The 19876-nt window shown below is 50.1% G+C and overlaps 6 protein-coding genes across 6 annotated transcripts; 4 read left to right on the top strand and 2 right to left on the bottom strand.

Annotated features, from left to right (window-relative positions):
- Positions 1–2147: 2147 nt before the first annotated feature.
- On the top strand, positions 2148–3476 carry MAA_09540 (proteinrelated to secreted protein- sviceus; the record flags this gene model as incomplete). Its single annotated transcript, XM_007827538.1, has 3 exons — positions 2148–2775; positions 2832–2943; positions 3005–3476. 3 exons carry the CDS (start codon positions 2148–2150, stop codon positions 3474–3476), a joined length of 1212 nt encoding a protein of 403 aa, XP_007825729.1.
- Positions 3477–3711: 235 nt separating this feature from the next.
- MAA_09541 (Cytochrome P450 CYP586F1) lies at positions 3712–5489 on the bottom strand (the record flags this gene model as incomplete). Its single annotated transcript, XM_007827539.2, has 4 exons — positions 3712–4616; positions 4678–4957; positions 5011–5228; positions 5288–5489. 4 exons carry the CDS (start codon positions 5487–5489, stop codon positions 3712–3714), a joined length of 1605 nt encoding a protein of 534 aa, XP_007825730.2.
- A 919-nt stretch (positions 5490–6408) lies between these two features.
- MAA_09542 (uncharacterized protein) lies at positions 6409–7981 on the bottom strand (the record flags this gene model as incomplete). The annotated part of the gene is made up of 5 exons (XM_007827540.2): positions 6409–6811; positions 6871–6984; positions 7050–7435; positions 7493–7563; positions 7786–7981. 5 exons carry the CDS (start codon positions 7979–7981, stop codon positions 6409–6411), a joined length of 1170 nt encoding a protein of 389 aa, XP_007825731.2.
- A 656-nt stretch (positions 7982–8637) lies between these two features.
- MAA_09543 (Cytochrome P450 CYP5331A1) lies at positions 8638–10523 on the top strand (the record flags this gene model as incomplete). The annotated part of the gene is made up of 4 exons (XM_007827541.2): positions 8638–8867; positions 8924–9673; positions 9738–10249; positions 10318–10523. The coding sequence occupies 4 exons, from the start codon at positions 8638–8640 to the stop codon at positions 10521–10523; spliced, it is 1698 nt and encodes a 565-aa protein (XP_007825732.2).
- Positions 10524–11705: 1182 nt separating this feature from the next.
- Positions 11706–16295, top strand: MAA_11186 (uncharacterized protein; the record flags this gene model as incomplete). Its single annotated transcript, XM_011413166.1, has 6 exons — positions 11706–12617; positions 12675–13015; positions 13071–14670; positions 14715–15287; positions 15345–15808; positions 15860–16295. The coding sequence occupies 6 exons, from the start codon at positions 11706–11708 to the stop codon at positions 16293–16295; spliced, it is 4326 nt and encodes a 1441-aa protein (XP_011411468.1).
- A 1040-nt stretch (positions 16296–17335) lies between these two features.
- On the top strand, positions 17336–18753 carry MAA_09544 (salicylate hydroxylase; the record flags this gene model as incomplete). Its single annotated transcript, XM_007827542.1, has 2 exons — positions 17336–17610; positions 17694–18753. 2 exons carry the CDS (start codon positions 17336–17338, stop codon positions 18751–18753), a joined length of 1335 nt encoding a protein of 444 aa, XP_007825733.1.
- Positions 18754–19876: the final 1123 nt, after the last annotated feature.

Here is a 19876-nt window from a genome sequence, read left to right as displayed (position 1 = left end):
GTAGTGATTGAATATTTCGAAAAGAGGACATCGGGAGCATGGAATAACTAGCTAGTGCCTAGGAGTCGCAGACAAAGTATTTTTTAGGTGACCTTGGTCCCTCTCTTCTCTGTGAATTTACATAGGCAATAAAATGTTGTCACAGACAGAACCCGCTCGACTTGTACAGCAATTATGCCCCTTTAATCCCTAACAACAGGACAGGCAACTGAACAAGGCCAGCGAAAAGCGTTGCTCTTTTGGCATCGTTGAAGCAAGTGCAGCCAATGTCTAGCAATACATTTAAAAATAGTAAATCCGTAGGAATGTCTTTATGTTATGATTATAGTAAGCCAAGAATTAGGCTGAGCACGAGGGATATGTATTGCTGATACGTCTTGTGGCGGCGCCAAAACTAATTGATAGTTGGATGAGAAAGTAGCCCCCATTTGTTTTTTTAAAAAAAAAGGGAAAAAAGGCAGAAGCTGTGTACAAATCATGCTTATGAGGCGACGGATTATATAGCAGTGGCCCCCCTCGTGCGATATTGGGAATATGCTTATGTGGAGGAAACTCGTACCGTCATGCTGTTTTTATTTAAGGCTGCTAAAATCTTGGGGTCCTGGGGTCTTGAGTCTTGGCGGCTTCGTAGCAGAGGCTAGGCAATAGTCACTATGTTGCGACCCCGTTTATAACTATTTCATGTTTGCAATGTATGGTGCCCAGCGGTAACGCGCGACTCGTTGTGCCATTACTGGTCATGGACCCGTGGTGATGATATATAGGGTGGGTGCTGCATAGGATAGCTTGAGGCTTCGCGAACTGGCACCTGAAATCGTCTGTGGCAGCTAGCCAACAAAAATTAATTGGCCATGGTAGTGTAAATAGTAACAGGCACCAGACCACACGCAGCTTCTTTCTGATCCAACATGGCCATATCTAATAAAAGTATTGCCTATTGCAGATGGAAATTTGTAACGGACTCTCTCTTTCTTGTCAAGCTATTGAAAGTCACATGATTAAAGTCGACCCACTTAGCCTTGCTCTTCTTCCATTATCTCTTTAATTGCCCAATGGCTCGTGGGGCCTCATCTACCATACAATTTTCTTATATAAGCGAGTCTCCACGAGCCATTGGGCAATATGCTGCGCTCTGCAGGTTATTAGTCTTGTTTCGCTGTACCTTGCAGGATCTCTTCACACAGCCAATCGTGTCTCGCAAGAATCCTTCTATACAATCCAAACCGCCAAGCCACGTAACGTCAACTCTCCCACTATAATACTACTCTGAAGTTTTGCCACAGGACGAGTAGGTGCCGAGAGGGAGCCATTCCCGTTACCGCGATTTGTTGTGTGAAACACCAGACCAGTCACTAAAGAGTCAAGTGTGGATATCGATCCAGACATGGATCTATCCGAAATTAATTAGTAGTCATGCATGCTAAATTAGGGCTCTCTCTTGGCGCTGGTCCCTGATTGCTTATCTTTGCCATGCACGTGACTTTCTGGTTTCCTACTGCTGGTTCCAACGCGTCGTGCCCCTTTGCATGCGCGCGACGCTCGAAGTTTTAGATCAATTGATCCCTAAACAATAGTCCAAATTCGCGGCCAAGTACCAGACTAGCGCTGTTCTTGGCTCTGCAATGCCCAACGGCCAAGCTATGACGCATTACCTAATTTCGCGCATTATGCAGCCTTGTACGAAATCGGACTAGCTTGTTGTCGTCTCTTGTGGAAAGAATGGAGACAAGCTTGAGGACACCAGTGCTCTATCAACTGGCCTGAAGACAGCAGTGGGCATGGATAAAGTTCCGTCATTAACGTAAAACAAGGTCTTCCCTGCAAAAACTTTTATTCCGTTGGGTGCCTTTGTCGACATACTACCTCGTAATTAAAAGAGACTGCGTGTGTCAATATATACGGATGGCGTTGACCTCATGCGATAACATGAAGCTACTGCCCTGAGTCAGGATCCTCTTGGCTTGACTACGGATACGTTACATGCAACTATACCGATATTCTCCATGTCACGTTCAATACCAACAGTAAACTAGATATAAAACGCGAACAATGGCTACACGAAGCTCTTTCTTTCAACCAGGCTGTTTACGCTCTACATCCAAGGTTCACATACTGCCAATAAAACTCTTTATCAAATTACTTCAAATATGATTCTTGGCGTATTTTTAGCTATTCTAGCCCTCTCCGTTGGCCTGAACGGACATGTTATCCAGCAACATGCCTCCGATTCCACCGAAGCCAATCTAGATTCGAGAGCACCGGGCATGAAATTTGTTCATCCCGGTGTATTCGTCGACAGACCCCAGCTACGGCGCATGAGGTCAATGGTCAAAGATGGTCAGCAGCCTTGGTCGAATGCCTACACAGCCATGATGAAGCATCCATACGCCCGAGTCACGGACCCAAAACCGCGGGAAAACGTCAATTGCGGTGCTTATTCCAAGCCGGATAATGGGTGTACCGATGAGCGGCGTGACGCCATGGCGGCCTACACGAATGCTTTGGCGTGGTTCACAAAAAAGGACCAGGCCAAGGCTGACGTCGCGATTTCTATTATGAATGCCTGGGCTAATACGATCAAGGAGCATACGGGGGGAAATGCGCCCCTTCAAGCTGCCTGGGCTGCCTCGCTTTGGGCTCGAGCCGGGGAAATCATTCGATATTCGGGCGCAGGGTGGAAAGAAGAAGATATTGCTACTTTTTCAACCATGCTTAAAAAGGTGTACCTCCCTATTGTCCAGAATGGATCCGACAAACCGAACAACTGGGAACTCAGTAGGCACTAAATCTCTTCCTACGGCTTTTCTGTATCACTAACAACATCCATCTAGTCCTCATGGAAGCTAGCATCTCTATTGCGGTTTTCGTCCACAACAGGGCTGTGTATAAGTCGTCTTTGGAACGCTTCATCAACTCGGCAAGCTACTACGTCTATCTAAAGAGGTACGGCCAGTCATGCTTCCTTCTTTTAATTTAATGCAAGTAATACTCACACGCTTCTTAGCGATGGCTCTGAACCACTCTTACCACCAGGAATGACTCGAGAGACACTGCTAAAACGCTGGTGGTGGGGTCAAGACACGTTCCAGGAAGACGGAATGGTCATGGAGACGTGTCGAGACCTTATGCACAGCAGCTATGGCATTGCTTCCATCAGCCATGTGGCCGAGACTGTGCGAATCCAGGGAAGAGACTTGTACTCTGAGGATACTGGCAATCGCTTACGACATGCACTTGAATTCCTTACAAAGTATGACAATAAAAGGGGTACTGAGCAAGCACCCGACTGGCTTTGCAATGGAAATGTCACCAAGAACATCAAGGACATGACGGAACCTGGATACAGCAATCTTAGTGACAAATATGACATGCCGAATACAAAGCAGTTTACGGCGGCTGCGCGGCCCGCGCACGCAGATTCTTTATTCATAGCGTGGGAGACATTAACGCATGCGACTGGGGAAGTAGATGTCTGATAATGTTATTAATAAAAGAAGCTCAAGAAAACTCTGCCAGTTTCTCAAATTAGCTTCAAAACTACTTAAACTAGCAAAGCAGCCACAGCTTAGAAACTCTTTCGAAAAAGGGGAACTGGATCCGTCTAGATTAATGTTCTGTTCGAGGCTGTATCTCGTCGCACTTTTACCACCATTCCATCAATTGGCTTTCCCGTAATCTGAATCGTCTAAGACCCTTCTTAACAACAGATCCTCAAATGGCCAGGGTGCGGTTGAAACTTACAGTATACAGTTTGGATTTGGTCGCGTATTGATTCTTGTCATTCAGACGAGGCTCCCCGCCCGAGTCCAGGTCCAACTCACCAATGCCCACCTTTTCAAACGCGTACCGATGGGCTATGAGTGCAGTAATTGCCCGCGCCTCGATATTCGCCAGTTCCATGCCGATGCAATTTCTCGGGCCCCTTTCAAACGGTCTCCATACGCTGGGCGGGAAGCCGTCGCTCTTGAGCCAACGCTCAGGCACAAAGTCTTCTGCCGTGTCCCCGTACACTGCTCGGTCGCGATGCATGATGTAGTGGTTCAGGTAGATCCAGTTTCCGTCAAGATTGTAGTCGCCTTGCGAGGTGGAAACGACGAGGCCCGTATTCGGCTTGGAAATGCGAATAGAGCCGGCGGGCGCGTAGAGTCTCAAGACCTCTTTGAGAACCGCAGAGATGTACGTCATCTGGTGAATGATTTCATCACCTCCGGGACCAAGAAGCTTCTGCGTTATTGCCGTTGGATCTTGTGTGGTTTCAGGTCCAAGTAGTCTTTCTAGCTCCTCGCGTACGGCTTTCAGCGCGTGCGGCGTCCGCGAGAGCTCATAGATGGTCCAGATAATCAGAGTGCTAGTAGTATCATGGCCTGCGAAAAGAAAGGTTTTCAGCTGATCAGACGTTTCGGCTAATATGTCGGGTGTGAGCTTCTCCACGTCCTGGAGACTGAGGGCCAGGATGCTCCGCGATCGACTAGTGTTGGATTCGGCTTTTGTGGCTTCAAAGTTGCAGGAAACAATAGCCTTTAATCTGTTGCTAATCTGCTGCCCAATGAGACGGCGCCTGATATGTCTATGAGGCATTAGCCACCAGGGGAGCTGAAGTTTATCGTCGGCATATGCTATTCAATTGTGGTGTTAGCCAGGCCTTGCCATGGTCGGTTTTTGATCGAGTGTACACACTTTTGATGAGTTGTTTGTAACTCTTTATCAGCTCTCCTTGCTGTGTCGAATCCACCTGTTGTGCATTCACATCTTCACCCATGGTCACAATACCGATAATGTCAAATGTGAGGTTTGTTGTGTGCTGGTCCAACGAGAAGCTTTCCCCTGTTTTGGCAAAGTGATCGAGGACTTCGAGGTAGGTCTGCGCCTTTTCGAGGATGACGGGCAAAAGTGTCATCAAATGCTGCGGTGCGAAGCCAGGGTTGAATCTCTTGCGAACGGCCTTCCATCGCTCATTCTTGCAGGGCGTTAGCCATCGCAACTCGAACGAAACATGTCGGGTGAATCTACCTGTTTGAGCAAGATTGAATTCGGTCCAATCAAATCCACAATATGGTCAACGGATGGCGACTTCATGACGCTATATGGAAAATCGGCGGAAGAGCGAGACACCTGCTCGGCCACTTCATGGTTGGCAACGACAACCATGGGGGGAACGATAGGCCAGTTGTCTAGAAGCATAATGGGCGGTTTCCCCAACGCCTCGTGCATCTCACTAATGATGACATCTTTTCGGGTCAGCTCTCGGTTGGCATCTGATGATGGTATGCAGACGTAGCGGGGTTACCTGGATGACGGTCGGGGATGCCTTGCTTAGTGAATTGATCAAACAAGCGTAGATGACCCCAGAGCAGAGACGGGGGAAGCTGAGGGATATGAGCATTCTGCCTGAAACGTCTGTAGTGCAACTTATTGTAGAGGTATGCGCCTGCAAGGAGTACTGAAGTAACCAGGACCGCTTGCACGGAAACAGACGCAGGAAAGCCCATCTTGTTGGGGTTGATGCCACAAAGGGCCGAAAAGAATCGCGGCTGCTCAGTACAGAGAGTGAGAGAGAGAGAAGCGAGGCCGGACTTTGTGAGCTCAAATGGCCTCGCGGCACGGCGTCGATAAGCGGCACGTACGGAGTACGCGGTAGGTATTCTTCTCTTTTGAAATCCTGGGCGCAACAAGCCAGATGAGGGGAAAAATAAAGATTAGGTTACACAAAGCTGCGACCCTGAAGTTTCATCGCTATGGGGAGTGTGGCTGTCGGTGGTCGGGCGTTCAAATGGTGCCCGTTGGTTTCTGCGGGTGGCGTAAGCCTACGACGTATGTATGCGTGTTGGCTGGATGATTTGGCAGAAGAGATCGGCGATCCATTTATAGGAGTAAGCTGACTTGGACCAACACAATACCCTCGAGGTCAGCCACTGGGTGCCATCAGCGAGGTGCCTGTAATCCATCATTCGAGGCTTGGAACCTGACGCGTATCCTGCATGTCGCCGAGCAGGGGCCACTGAGAAGAGCCTTGCATGTGTGTGACAAACGAGACAGCACTTGAGCCACCTCTGGTTCCGAGTGTTGGCTTCTTCCCTGGAACGCGTTTGTCGTAAATTTGGGGGTAGTATTCCCGTCTCACCTCCTTCGTAGCCTCCCAAGCCAACCGAGTACAACATACCGCACGAATGAGAGCAATCCCGCATTGCGCATAATACCACAGAGTGCTTGTTGATGGATGAGATTAAAGTCGGGCATGTGCCCAACTCCAAGGTTGGCACATGAGTGAGTTGTCCGCTGCCGCAACATCAAGAATAGATCCCAAGCGACATCAAGGACATGGAGCGAATGACATCATTCTGTTAGACACCAATAATCACTACACAGCTACGCTAATGTGACATTTTCCAACACACAACCTCCGTTCTGCTACCCTGCTCGTCCCCTTTCAGCGCTGGCGGCATGCGAACCATTTTTTCCATTGCCCAGATATCTATGGTAGTCCATGTCGATGGAGCGCAGCTCCGAATACGGCACCATGTGAATTTCAGTTGCTTGCGTTACCGTTATGGTCCCTGACGACGGCGTTCCTCGTGGCTTCTGCGAGCCAAGGTTCAAGGATAGCCAACGTCTCCCAAGACGGTTCGGATCTGGCGCCGGGCTTCCCTTGCCAGCCTCCAAATTACGAATGTCGGTCGACCCTTTGGATCTCGCCCCCCAGTAGCGCCGCCACGATGAAGTAGTGACCGATAGCTGGGTCAGTAGACCCTTCAGCAAGGGGACAATGACGGGAACACAAGCACAGACGATGCCGAGATTGATCTCGGCAACACTACAGCGTCAAAGTCAGCGTTAGAACCAGACCACGACGTATATAAATATGGCACTGACGCTAAGCCGTATGATGGGCATGAAACCCAAAACGGATCAGGAGTACCATGGACCATGGTCAGTCGATAATTCTCAATTCGTGGAGACAGCCCAGCGACAGAAAAGGCGCAGGCTCTGGACATGGTCGGCAGCGTCAGCAAAAGTACTGCCCATCAGGGTGGGGGTTGGAAGGTACAGACAAGAGACCGGTTACAAAGAGAGCCGAGACACCAAACTTCTTCTTGGTCGATAGGTTGAGGCTGGATATCGCCGTGATGGGTATGGCAATGATGTAAAAGTCTGTGAATATGGCCAACGCGCCAAATACAACACTAATGGGCGGCGTGTCCCTGCCAGTTCTCACTTGGTAGATTGTATCCGACCAGCCTTCACCCTGGTGAGGAGCGCTGTAATATATCCATGCCCCGAGCAAGGTGGCGTAGGATGCGACGGTGAAGCCGATGCCGGCCCAAATCATCATCTTGCTCCTCCGCGATCGCGCAAAGATGCGGAGGAACAGGGCCAAGAGAGAAACCTTGGTCAGGGCAGCAGATACATCGTACATTGCGGTTATCGCGCAGGTTTCCTACTTGACCGTCATTAGCAGGGCTCTTCGTGTGTAGGGGGAATGCGGCAGGGCTACCTTCATCAACTCGGATGTTGCGGCGCTGACCGGTATGTCCCAGAAGTGGCGGCCATACATGTCGTCGAGTACTAGAGAATGGTGAGATAAAGAGGGTTGAAATCGAGGCAAAGTACTTGCGTTCAGCCAACAAGATGCCGCATAGTCCCGAGCTGGCGCACTATATTGACACATTAGACCTTGGTACACAAGCGCCGGAGCATGAACATGCTATGACCAACACCGGAGAGTATGGAGAGATCTTGAGACGATTAGTATAAAGGCGGCACGGCCAAGCTATTGGATCTCCGTACAATCATCCCAGCCCAAGCTGTGCTTCATGCGAATGCGAGTACCGATACGCATTATTATAAAGCACAGGGCCACGGGAAGAGTAGTGTAGATGGCGAGCCGAGGGATCCAAGCCTGAGATTCAGCATCCAGCAGATTGCTTTGCTGCCCAGGAGGCGGCACCCCGAGGGGGACTTTCGTATAGTCTAGCCCGTCCATGGTATGATGCGGCTGGGATGGGCGGTTGTTTGATGGCCGAAATAGCCGACACTTGCGAAAAGTGCGAAGAGGAAACTGCAGAGATTTAAGAAGTCTTGGTGGAATGATGGCCTGCTTATGCCAAGTCAGACAGACGAGGCTGGAGGCTCGCCAATACTCCCACCCTGATGCTGCCATGGCCTCCAACTTGTCAGACACCCATTGCGCCCAAGTATGGTTACCAGTCAGCGGATCCTACAGTCGAAAATGCAAGTGTCCGTTTCAGGCGGCACTAAAGCTTGGTTGCGTGATATTCCTAGACGGAGATGGGTGGCATGCATGGCTATGTCAGCCCGTACGCCGGTCAAGTCTCCCTCATGGATTAACTGCCAAGTGCATCCAAGACTAGCGGGCTTATAAAGAATGATGTGCTCCGTACGGCGGTTACCATAGTCGTCGATAGCATAGTTGCTTCGAGACGCGCCTCGTCAGCATGGTCCGGAAATAGGCCGTTGGCTGATTTGCAAGATTACGAGAGCCTCACAACGTCTCGAGGCTTCTCACATGATATCTGTAATGGTATACAGCCTTGAGTTTGCCGGTATTACTCGGTGCATCTTAAAAAACGCACAAACACCCTTCTTGTTTGCGCAAGCGCCATGTTGGGACTAGACACGATGACGGTTTGCGAACTTGGTATTGCATGCCCACCAACCTGGGTTTGTGTCTTGGCCATTGTGATTGCCACACAGTTAGTTGTATTCGCTCATCAACTTATCCGGTTTCACTACACGCATCGATCTCCTGGCAATGGAAAGATACCGCCCAAGTACCCATTCCTCATCCCCTACTTGGGAGTTATCCTCCCGCTCCTGCGAGACACGAGAGAGACTCTAACCCGTCTTACGTGAGTGAGTGCGCCTGTTTCATGCTTGTCTGAGAGCTAACCGCCGTGGTGTGGAGATGTTACAATGGGAAAGCAACCGTTGCACGTGTACCAATACTCCCCGGCATCGATGTATACTTGTATCAGGACCCAGATATAATTGAGCGCATCTGGAAGGTCTCGTCGTTGTTGGATTTCCGCCCTATGGCTGTTCATTTCCTCCGAAACGCGTGCGGCCTGTCTCGCGAGTCTGCCAACTTGTATCTCCTTGACAAGACGGGCATGAACGCGAAGCCTTTGCCTGGCACAAGCTGTACAGAGCACCCGCGGGTGTATCGTAAAATCTACGAAAGCGATCGCCAGGCGTTGATAGGCCCTGGGCTGGATCCAACGCTGCAACGCTTTATTGATGCCTTTTCCAGACGAATGGCCGTCTTCACGGCAACAGAGTGGATAGAGATGGAAGACTTCTGGACCTGTATCCAACACACGGTTGCTGCGGCTGAGATAGAAGCCATCTTCGGGCCCAAGTTCTTGGAAATGCACCCCGATTTCATCAGTCTCTTCTTCGAGTATGATCGTTTGATCCCCTCACTGCTCAAGATGCTTCCATTTAGCAGGGCTGAAAGGCTCCGTTCCAAGCTCCACGGCAAATTCAGGTCTTGGGTAAGACGTACCAGGAAGAATCACGCCGCGGCACCCAACGACAATGAGGGCGACCATGACCCTCATTGGGGCTGTCGCTGGACCCGATACCGTCACGAGGCATTTCAGCCGTTCTTCGACGACGATGCCATTGCATCTATTAATGTTGGTGTAGCCTGGGGGTAAGTGGTGCGCTGTTGAGTTGCGTGACGCGCAGGGCCGAGATTGATATTGACGTGATGGCAGTGCGTTGGCCAATACAACCCCTTGCGCCATGATGGCCATTATTCATGCTCTTCAAGACGCCTCCCTCCATCAACGACTGCGACAAGACCTGGACGAGCTTTGTAACGGGAAATCCCTCAAAGATGTACACCACAAAGAGTTGACAGGACACGTTCTCTTGTCGGCTATATTCGCCGAGACGCTGCGCCTTCACATGACGGTCTTGATGCCGGTGATTCCGCTCGACAGCGAGCTTGATTTGGGCAGGTGGCGCATTCCTCGAGCGAGCTGGGGATTTATAAACGCCGGTGTCGCCCATCACAACGAGCATGTCTGGAATACCAAAGATGGTCTTCATCGGGTAGAGTCATTCTGGGCCGATCGGTTTATAGTCGACCCAGCCGATCCCTCGAGCGGACCGTCTCGCCATCAGAGTCGGCACCAGCATGCCCAGTCTCGTCATGACGATGGTCACAGCAGCAAACCCTATTTTTCTCTCGAGGGGCTCGAGGGTTCCTGGGTCCCGTTTGGTGGTAAGCAGCCGCGATGATTACAAGCTGCAAACGTGTCTGTGAGTCCGCTAACCATGTGTCGAGTATAGGTGGACGAAATATGTGCCCAGGCCGCTTCCTCGCCAAAGGTGTCATCACGTTCGCCCTGGCTACGATGGTGAGTCAGTATGACATTGAGCTTCTCACAGACACGATTCCGACGGGCAGAGACCGGTTCGGAATTGGGGTAGAGCTGCCAACGCGCAAGATTCCCTTTCGCATCAGGAAAAGAAGAACGCCCAACGGCACTCATTAACCGCGTCGCGATTTCACAACCGAGTAAATTTGCCAGTATCAAGTTGCTTCCAAGTCTGGACACATAACGAACATGGTATCTTTCAGCGCCTGCCTGCAGGGCTTTTCAGGCCCTGTGGCTGCTGCAACATGCGATGCCGAGAAGGATGGGACATTGCTATTTAGCGAGATGAGCGTACTCGGGAAATGAGGTAGTTATTGACCACTCTGCGGACATGGAGCGGGCACGGGTACATTGGGGGCCATGGCCATCAGAGGGCATCAGCATTGCACTGTTCGTCAATATTAGTTTGTTGCACACACGTAGCCTTGTATGTACATACGTCTCATAAATAATGCCTGTTTATGACTTCAACTTGGGATGGAGCAGACCTCGCCTCTGGAGTGTCACGCTCGCACAAGATGCTCCGTAGACGGATGCCAGAACCTAACCGATTCGTTGCTGGAGGGTATCATGACATGCATGCGGATGCTTATGGAAATGGAGGGGGTCGCTGCGAAACAGTCATCTTATTACTAATCATAATCCATTATTCATGTCGTAAATGCAACCCTTCATAGGCACAGCCCCAACATGACCAAGGCTGGCCTTATATCTTGTCGGCCAACAACGGGCTGTTGGTTGCACGGGCGACTCTGTTGGTTACACGAGACGCGCTGGCGCATGCGGTGCCACGAAACAATATTGGGCCCAGTCTTGCCATTTCCGTTTAGTAACTATACTTTTAATTCCGCCAGAAGTTTACATGTGTTCTTGTACTCCGTACTTTCAGCGTGACAAACGGCACGGGTGGGTGTCAAGTGCGCAAAGCCCGACGAAGGTGGTCGATCGAGACATGGAACATCTGGGCTGTTCAGCTCTTTTCAACTCTGCTGCAACTCCTCCAAGTACCGGTCATGGGTATGGATTACGTGTTGGCTTGAGGGCTGCCCTTCATTTCGCGTCTGGTGCCTGTCATGTGCCCATGTACGTGATGCCCTCCTCTGGCAACCATTGAGCCTGCAACGAAGCTGCCATTCATCTTGCTCGACACCGCTGCATTTCACTAGTTAGAGAGGTACAGTATTTAGTCAACCGCTTTACAGGATTCATGTTCTGACTTTTTGCTTTTATATATAATCCAGGTACCACGACCACACTGCCGCAGTACTCCCAGCGTTCCAAGCGTTCCATGCCGCGACAATGGAGACTCAGCATGGGATTGAACCTCCAGAAGTCGCCGACAGTGCTGGCTCTTATCAAGCGGTCCTTGAAGAGTGGCTACGTACACAAAAAAGCCGTCGCCGTAGTCGAATCGGCATCTCTTTTCGCAACCTCCAGTGCATCGGTCGCCGAGCGTCGGAACAATATCTAGACACGTACATATCGGCTCTTACGAGACCATGTCGAGCCATACGGTCGCGACAACAAGTTCAGATCTTGTCTGGATTCGAAGGCTTGATACTCCCAGGAGAGATGCTCCTGGTTCTGGGACGCCCTGGCAGCGGGTGCTCAACATTTCTCAAAACGTTATCAGGAGATACTCACAGCTTCCATGTTGGCGCAGGATCAGTCATCAACTATCAAGGTATTGCTCAAATCAACATGTACCCGTCTCAGGCTGAAATCAATAAGCTCAAATTTTATTTACCATGCACAGGAACGTCCTTCAAAGAAATGCACCGCAGCGCACCCGGGACATGTATCAACCTTGGCGAACTCGATGTCCACTTCCCAGAGCTGACTCTAGGTCAGACCTTGGAGTTTGCAGCTTCCACTCGGCCCAGACACAACCTGGCTTCTGAGCAACACGATGATACGCAGAGAGCAGAGGGTACGGCGCGCGTGATTGCCGCGCTATTTGGCCTGAGTTCGGGATATGATACGCGGATGGGAGATGCCCTCATCAGGGGTGTAAGCGGTGGCGAAAAACGACGGACAAGCATTGCCGAGGCCTACATTGGCGGAGCACAGGTACAATGTTGGGATAACAGCACCCGAGGGCTGGACAGTTTAACGGCCCAGCGCTTTATTGACTTTCTCCGACGTTCGACGGACGTGCTGCAGTCTACGGTTGCCATGAGTTTATACCAGGCCTCGGAATCCATGTACAAGGTGAGGCTCTTGGTCGCAAGTCCAGCTTTCACCCAGGCTCCGGTTAATCCCAATTAGCAATTCGATAAAGTAATGCTCCTCTATGAGGGTCGTGAGATCTACTTTGGGCCCGTAGACGACGCTGCAGACTATTTCACAGCCCTCGGCTTTGCCAGGCCCATCAATGCAACCACTCCGGATTTCTTGACATCCATGACGAATCCAGCGGAGCGTGTTGCTCGAGAAGGCTGGGGCAACCGGACGCCGAGATCGCGGGACGATTTTGTCTCGGCGTGGAACATGAGCCGTCAGGCTAAATCGCTCCGTGATGAGATTGCTGAGTTTGAGTTGGCAAATCCCGTCCATGGCAGAGGTTCTAGCCACTTGACTGACAAGGAGGTCACGGGGGACGTTGCAAGGTGAGCTCCAATGTCTTTGCATTATGCATCTCGGGCTAATGTGTTGGTTTTGCAGCCTGCCGCCATCCACCTTTTCCCTCTCAATATACAAACAAATCATGGTGTGTCTTCGACGAGCGTATCAACGCCAGCTCAACCACTTCGTCCCTGTTGTGTCAATGCTGGTTGCCAATGTCGTCTTGGGCCTCATCATTGGAAGCGCATACTACAACCTGGACGAAGGCTCCGGTAGTTTGTTGCCGCGTTCAACCCTTCTTTTCTTCGTCACCATGTTGAATTCCTTCGTCCCTGCGTTTGAGGTCGACCTCATGTACGCACAACGGCCCATCGTGGAGAAGCAGAGTCAATATGCTTTTTATCACGCCTTCGTTGAGCGTGTCGCATTCATGATATTGGACTTTCCCGCCAAAGTAGCCCTATCGTTTATGCTCCATCTTCCGATTTACTTCATGACAAACCTTCGCAGAACCGGAGACTCCTTCTTTACCTACTGGCTGTTTATGATGGTCAATCTGCTAGCCATGGCAATGCTCTTCCGGATGATAGGGTTCCTCTCGAGATCCCGGGATGGGACACTGACGCCAGTTTCTATTCTCACCCTCTTATGTGTGCTATATACAGGATATGTTGTCCCTCCGCCGTACATGGTTCCCTGGCTTGGTTGGTTCCGCTACATCAATCCCATCGCCTACACTTACGAAGGCGTCATGATTAATGAACTACGCCATCGTCAATTTCTATGCTCAACCACTATTCCAGATGGCCCAGACTACCGCAACATTACAAGCGCGGAAAAACTGTGCATGGAAGTGGGTAGACTTGCTGGAACAGACTTGGTGGATGGAACTGAATTTCTCAGGCTGAAATACGGCTATGTCGAAGCCCATATGTGGAGAAATATGGCCATTCTGCTTGCCATGATGGTCATCTTCTGCATCGGCCATTTGTTGGCAGCAGAGTACATACCGGCCCAAAAGTCGCGTGGAGAGGTGTTGTTATTCAAGAAGCCTCTTCCGATACTTGAATGTAGTGAGGAGACGGGCATTTCGGAGTCTGAAATCGGCGCAATCGATGCGAATTTAGGCTCCAAGACGTCTGGACAAGGTGCTCATCCCGAGGCAGATGTGACGACGCCCATGCAAAGAAGCCGACAAACGTCAACTTTTCAATGGAGCGAGATATCGTATGACATCAAGACTCGTGGGGGCAACCGACGACTATTATCAGATATCAGCGGATGGCTGAAACCAGGGAGTCTCACAGTTCTGATGGGCGCCACGGGGGCTGGAAAAACAACCCTCCTTGATGTTCTGGCCGCGCGAGCCTTGCGCGGAAAGGTTCATGGGACCATTTTCGTTGATGGTAGGCCAAGAGGCGCCACGGGTGACTACCAGCAAAGAATGGGATACGTAAAGCAGGACGACAACCATCTTCCCACCTCGACTGTTCGCGAGGCACTGCAATTTAGCGCACTGCTGCGGCAGTCGAGCACCCGGTCAAGATCTGAAAAACTAGCCTACGCGGAAACTGTGTTGAAGATGCTTGATATGGAAGCCTACGCCGAGGCAGCAGTCGGTGTTCCAGGCGAAGGCTTAAATGTAGAACAGCGCAAACGACTCTCCATCGGAGTTGAGCTGGCTGCCATGCCGAATCTCGTACTTTTCCTAGGCAGGTACCTTGTTCGCAAACGGGATGCAAGCTTGCTAATTCGTTTATAGATGAGCCAACATCGGGTCTCGATAGTCAGACAGCCTGGTCAATCTGTACGCTCTTGCGCAAGCTCGCAGACAATGGGCACACCATCCTATGTACCGTTCATCAACCTTCGGCACAGTTATTCAACCAGTTTGACCGTCTTATTCTCCTGAGAAGTGGCGAAACTGTCTACTTCGGAGATATCGGGCCAGAAGCCACAGTTCTAAAACAGTACTTTGAGTCACGGGGATCGCGGACATGCTCGATTGACGAGAACCCAGCAGAGTGGATGATGGATGTAATAGAAGACTCTACCAAGCCCGCCGATGACCACCAGGCCTGGTCTCAAAAGTGGAATGCTAGCACGGAAAGACAAGAGGTCCTCGATCAGCTTGCAGGCTTTACGAACCAGTGCGACCACCAAGCTGTCGTGCCAGCAGATGCGCGGCGGCAGAATCAAGGAGGGTATGGAGCGACCATGCTTCATCAACTGCTCATCCTGGTGCAGCGAACATTTCGCGACCAGTGGAGGAACCCGATTTATTTATACACAAAGACGGCCACTTGCTTCGGATTAGTATGGCTTCACTTTTGCCCATCTCGCGTAACCATCTTGACGCTGACAAACCCCCAGAGTCTAGTGAACGGAATCTCATTCTACAAAACCGATAGCGACATCCAGGGTCTCATCAGCCTTTTATTTTCATGTTTTCTGACCTGTCAGTTGTTTAGCATCCTCTCCATGCTCATCATTCCACGCTTCATCAGAGCACGGCATCTATTCGAGGTCCGAGAGCGCGACTCCAAGCTCTATTCGTGGGTTGTCCTGGTAGCAGCCAATTTAATCGTCGAGGTTGCCTGGTTTACGCTCATTTCCGTCTTCATCTTCGTCTGTTGGTATTATCCCACGGGCATGTACCGCAACGGCGATGCCTCCTTTGGCGTGATTGAGCGCGGGGGGTTGGCCTTTATGCTCTTGTGGCTCTTCATCATTTGGAGCTGCACCATCTCTCAAGCCTTTGCAGCCATCATTGAAGAGATCGAAACCGCAATCCAAATGTCCACTCTTTGCTTCTGGCTGAGTCTTGTATTCTGCGGGTATGTCTGCTCGCTTGGGCCCTGACGACGGGATGCGCTAACTGGTCGTAGCATCTTGGTGACACCGGATCACTTGCCTGGTTTCTGGAAGTTCATGTATCGCGTCTCGCCCCTCACCTACTACCTCGAGGGCATTGCTATTGCAGGCATCGCGGGGATTCGGGTACAGTGCTCTTCCGTGGAGATGCTTCATGTCCCCCTTCCGCCGGGTTACGGGTCGTGCCAAAGGTATCTTGAGGCATATATGCGGGACACAGGAGGCTATGTTGTAAATTCTGAGAGCGGGGACGGGCCATGTGTCTTTTGCCCCGTCTCCAGGGCCGATACCGTGCTGAAAAGTCTCGGGTTGAGCACGGATAAGAGTACTGCGTGGAGAAATGTTGGCATATTGACTGGTTATATCGTTTTTGATGTAATTTGTGTCTTTGCCTTGTACTATCTTTTGCGGGTGCCTCGGTTCAAGGCCCAGAGCTCAATCAAACGGTAGTATTCTGCTTTTCAAGCAAAAATTATCATGTGTATGTATTAGCATATAGAATTGAGAAGTAGGCTGTAATGATTGCAGGGAAGGGGGGGGGCAAATAATAACAAGTCTTTTGTATTCCGCATGTTTGACTTTTCTACCAAGACATCTTAAACCTCCCATTCTACTAGCGAGCGATATAGTCATGATTGGATAGTGGTAACTCTTGAGGAGTGCATCGTGAATGCAACCCGCATTTTTTAACCTGCATAGTATCAAACGCTCGTCATTGCGTATATTTCCTCATCACCTTTGCAACCTTGAATGTTCTAGTCCTTTGTCGTTTATCGTCTTCATACCCCAGCATACATGCCTGCCGCTTCTGACCTTGCCTTGGCTCTCATATTAATAATGGCGCCAGGTACGTTGTCGTGAGACAAACAAATATCGCAGCCACCTGACGTATCGGTGGACTTTCGACTCCCACAAACATATGTAGCCGTCTCAGACTCGGACATGTTCCTGTATCATCTTGCTCGACCAAGCCTTTGGTTTGGGGTGAACCACAGTAGTAATCACACGTTTAGTCGAAAATGAGTTGGAGTTGAAGTTGAGGTGACTCGACAAGTTGCTTTCGGAATGCTCGGCGCTTAAGTCAACTTTTAGCTTTGGCTTTATCCTGCACCTCCACTTATGTACGACATTGGCAACGGTTGATTGGATGGGACGAGATTTATTCCTTATCTCGGATCCCAAGCCGATCGGCTTTCAAGATCGGGAATTACTAGCATCAAGCGTCTGCCCGTCCTACACCCCAAGCTCGGAACAGAACGTTTGACGTCATGGACAGGAAGCTGAGGAATTTACCTCTAGTAGTAATGCTTAGCTAACCCCGGAACTTACTCATAATGCAATGGCAAGTAATACATGCAATTTGCTAGCGAGCAGAGGTGTAGGTATATATAATATCTGCTAGGCGTTATGGCACGTCGCACGGTTTCTTCCGATTCTTTCGCACATACCCTACATCATCTGTCGCCATTCAAAACGCAACAACTAAAGCCATGGAATATATCCGTGAGACGATTGACTGGAAGGGTCGCAAGGCAGTGAAGCCATTATCCGTCATTATCGTTGGGGCTGGCATAGGTGGCTTGGCCCTGGGAATAGGTCTTCAAAAAACCGGGCACAAGGTGACAATACTCGAGCAGGTTCACGAGATCGCAGAGGTTGGAGCCGGTATTCAGGTAGCACCCAATGCAGCGCGCATCCTGTACCGATTTGGTGTGTTGGAGGAGGTCGCGAAATACGCCAACATCTTGGAGAGAAACTCGCTGAGGTAGGTGGGTGAAGAAGCCCAAATTCCTACCCATTTCATCCAATACTGTCCCGTCTGCTGCGCAAGACCTAACTATCACGCAGACGTTATGCAAACGATGAGGAACTAGGATCGGCGCAGCTAATGCCGGATGCTGGCAATAAATACGGCGCGCCATTAAGCGTCATTCATCGAGGCGATCTGCAGCGAATTTTGCTACAAGCTGCGAAGGACTATGGCTGCAACATCTTAACTTCCCACAAGGTTATCAAAGTAGATGACGGGTTTGAGCCCCGAGTACAAGTTCAAGGCGGTGACTGGTTCTCTGGAGACGTGGTGTTTGCAGCAGACGGAATCAAGTCGTCTATCCGAGCACAGGTTGCTGCTAGCTATGGGCAACAAGACCGCTCTTCCCCAACTGGCGATGCTGCATACAGGGTGTTGATTCCTAAAACAGAGATGGAGCATGACAAGGAAGCAATGTCCCTTCTTCAGGAGAATGTTGGTATGCGATACATGGGCCCAGGCGGGCACATTATGGCGTATCCCATCAAGAACAACACCGTGTATAACATGGTACTCATTCACCCAGCCAAGGAAAATGAGGCTGGAAAGGAGACATCTTGGACCACAAAGGGAAGTAAGGCCGAAATGATGAACTTTTACCAGCATTGGTCACCTCTGATTCGAAACCTTTTGAGCTATGTGCCCGAAGGAGAGGTTCTCGAATGGACACTCAACTCGCACGTCCCATTGCCACAATGGGTCGAGAACAAAGTTGGCCTCGTGGGGGACGCATGCCACCCTATGCTACCGTACGTGGCCCAGGGCGCGGCGAATGCCATTGAGGATGCTGGCGCCATCACGGCAGCCTTGACCTGTACTAGTGATGTCAAGCTGGCCTTGCGCGTCTACGAGCTTACACGCAAGGAACGGGGCGAGCGAATCCAAGCCAGTGCTTCCACGGTTCGCAAAACCCTGCATCTACCGGATGGGCCTGAACAGGAGCAGCGAGACAAGTCTATCCGGGCCGCTAGTCACGGGGAGGGAAATCACCCTGATCTGTGGGCTGACACGGATTGGCAAGATTATATGTGGGGGGTTGACGTTATGAAGAATATAATTGAATCATGGTCCGAGTTATCTGGACAGGCTGGGGCATAGTATCAAAAACGTCTATGCCATGCTATTGTTATTAAAAGATGCTGGTACCAGACGATATGTGTAGTCAAGGAGGCGCCATTTTCTCCTTGGACTTGGGCGGCACCCCCGATTAGACAAGGCTCTCAACTTTACTCACAGAAGATGAGCAATAGGAGATCAAACCTCCACCAACTCAGTGCCAAATCTAGGACGTAGCTATTAGTGGCTATATAGACAGTGTTGCTATACTTTCATGGAAAAATATGACAGAATAAATATGTGAGAAGCTGCGAGAATATAGTAAGCCTTTGCATTGGCACTCACGTATGAAAACTTATACTGGGCCCACATGTAAAATCGCCCCTTACCGCACCAAGAATATTAAAATTAAAGAAAGTGGTCCGGCCGTGAAGTTATAGGCCGAGCAACATAATACCGATAATACGAAGTACATTTAGATATAGCGGATAAAGGAGATGCTTAATAACTTTTGTCAGTTAACAAAGACTGAAAAGGAAGAAAGCGAGAGAAGCTAAAGCGCCTAATTTACTTGTTTCTGATCCGTTTCACACCACGAAAAGACGACCAACTGTCGAGCGCAGCGTATCACATAAAGGGAGAACAGATATAGCGCAAATAGGAAACTCTATAGCAAAGTTGCAGAAACGTCTACAAGCACCTTTGGTCCCTCCGGTAATTAAGCAATCCACTTCCGCCGTCACCTCCAGCCTCGCAACGGTTATTTCAACTTCAGGGGCAGGACGACACTTGCGTCCTAATAGATGTGACCGTGTGAGGGTAAACCCGTAATCGAAGTGAATATATTAAGTGGCACTCTTGTAAGAGAGCAGTCAAGTATTGGCCAAATATTATCCTATTATAATAGCACCGTGTCTGCTTACCTGAGCGTATTTTTGACAATTACTTTAGTATTAGCAGTCGTAGTTGCTTTCGCTCTAATCTGCTTAGCATTAAGGAACAATCTAAGAAATATGCCTTAAGTTACACCGTCTTGGGCGCACATGGTCCAAGTAAGAGAACACCTTTATCTCAGCACAGGGGTTAATACTAACCAGTTAACCTTAAATAGTATTATAGCAGCTAGCTAGCAGCTATTATTACTGTGACTGAAATTAGTCCACAA

This window comes from Metarhizium robertsii (assembly GCF_000187425.2).
Source record: "Metarhizium robertsii ARSEF 23 chromosome Unknown MAA_Scf_5, whole genome shotgun sequence".
In the NCBI taxonomy this organism is placed as follows: Eukaryota; Fungi; Ascomycota; class Sordariomycetes; order Hypocreales; family Clavicipitaceae; genus Metarhizium; species Metarhizium robertsii.
The sequence above is the reverse complement of the archived record's forward strand: the minus strand, read 5'-3'. Positions and strand labels throughout refer to the sequence as shown.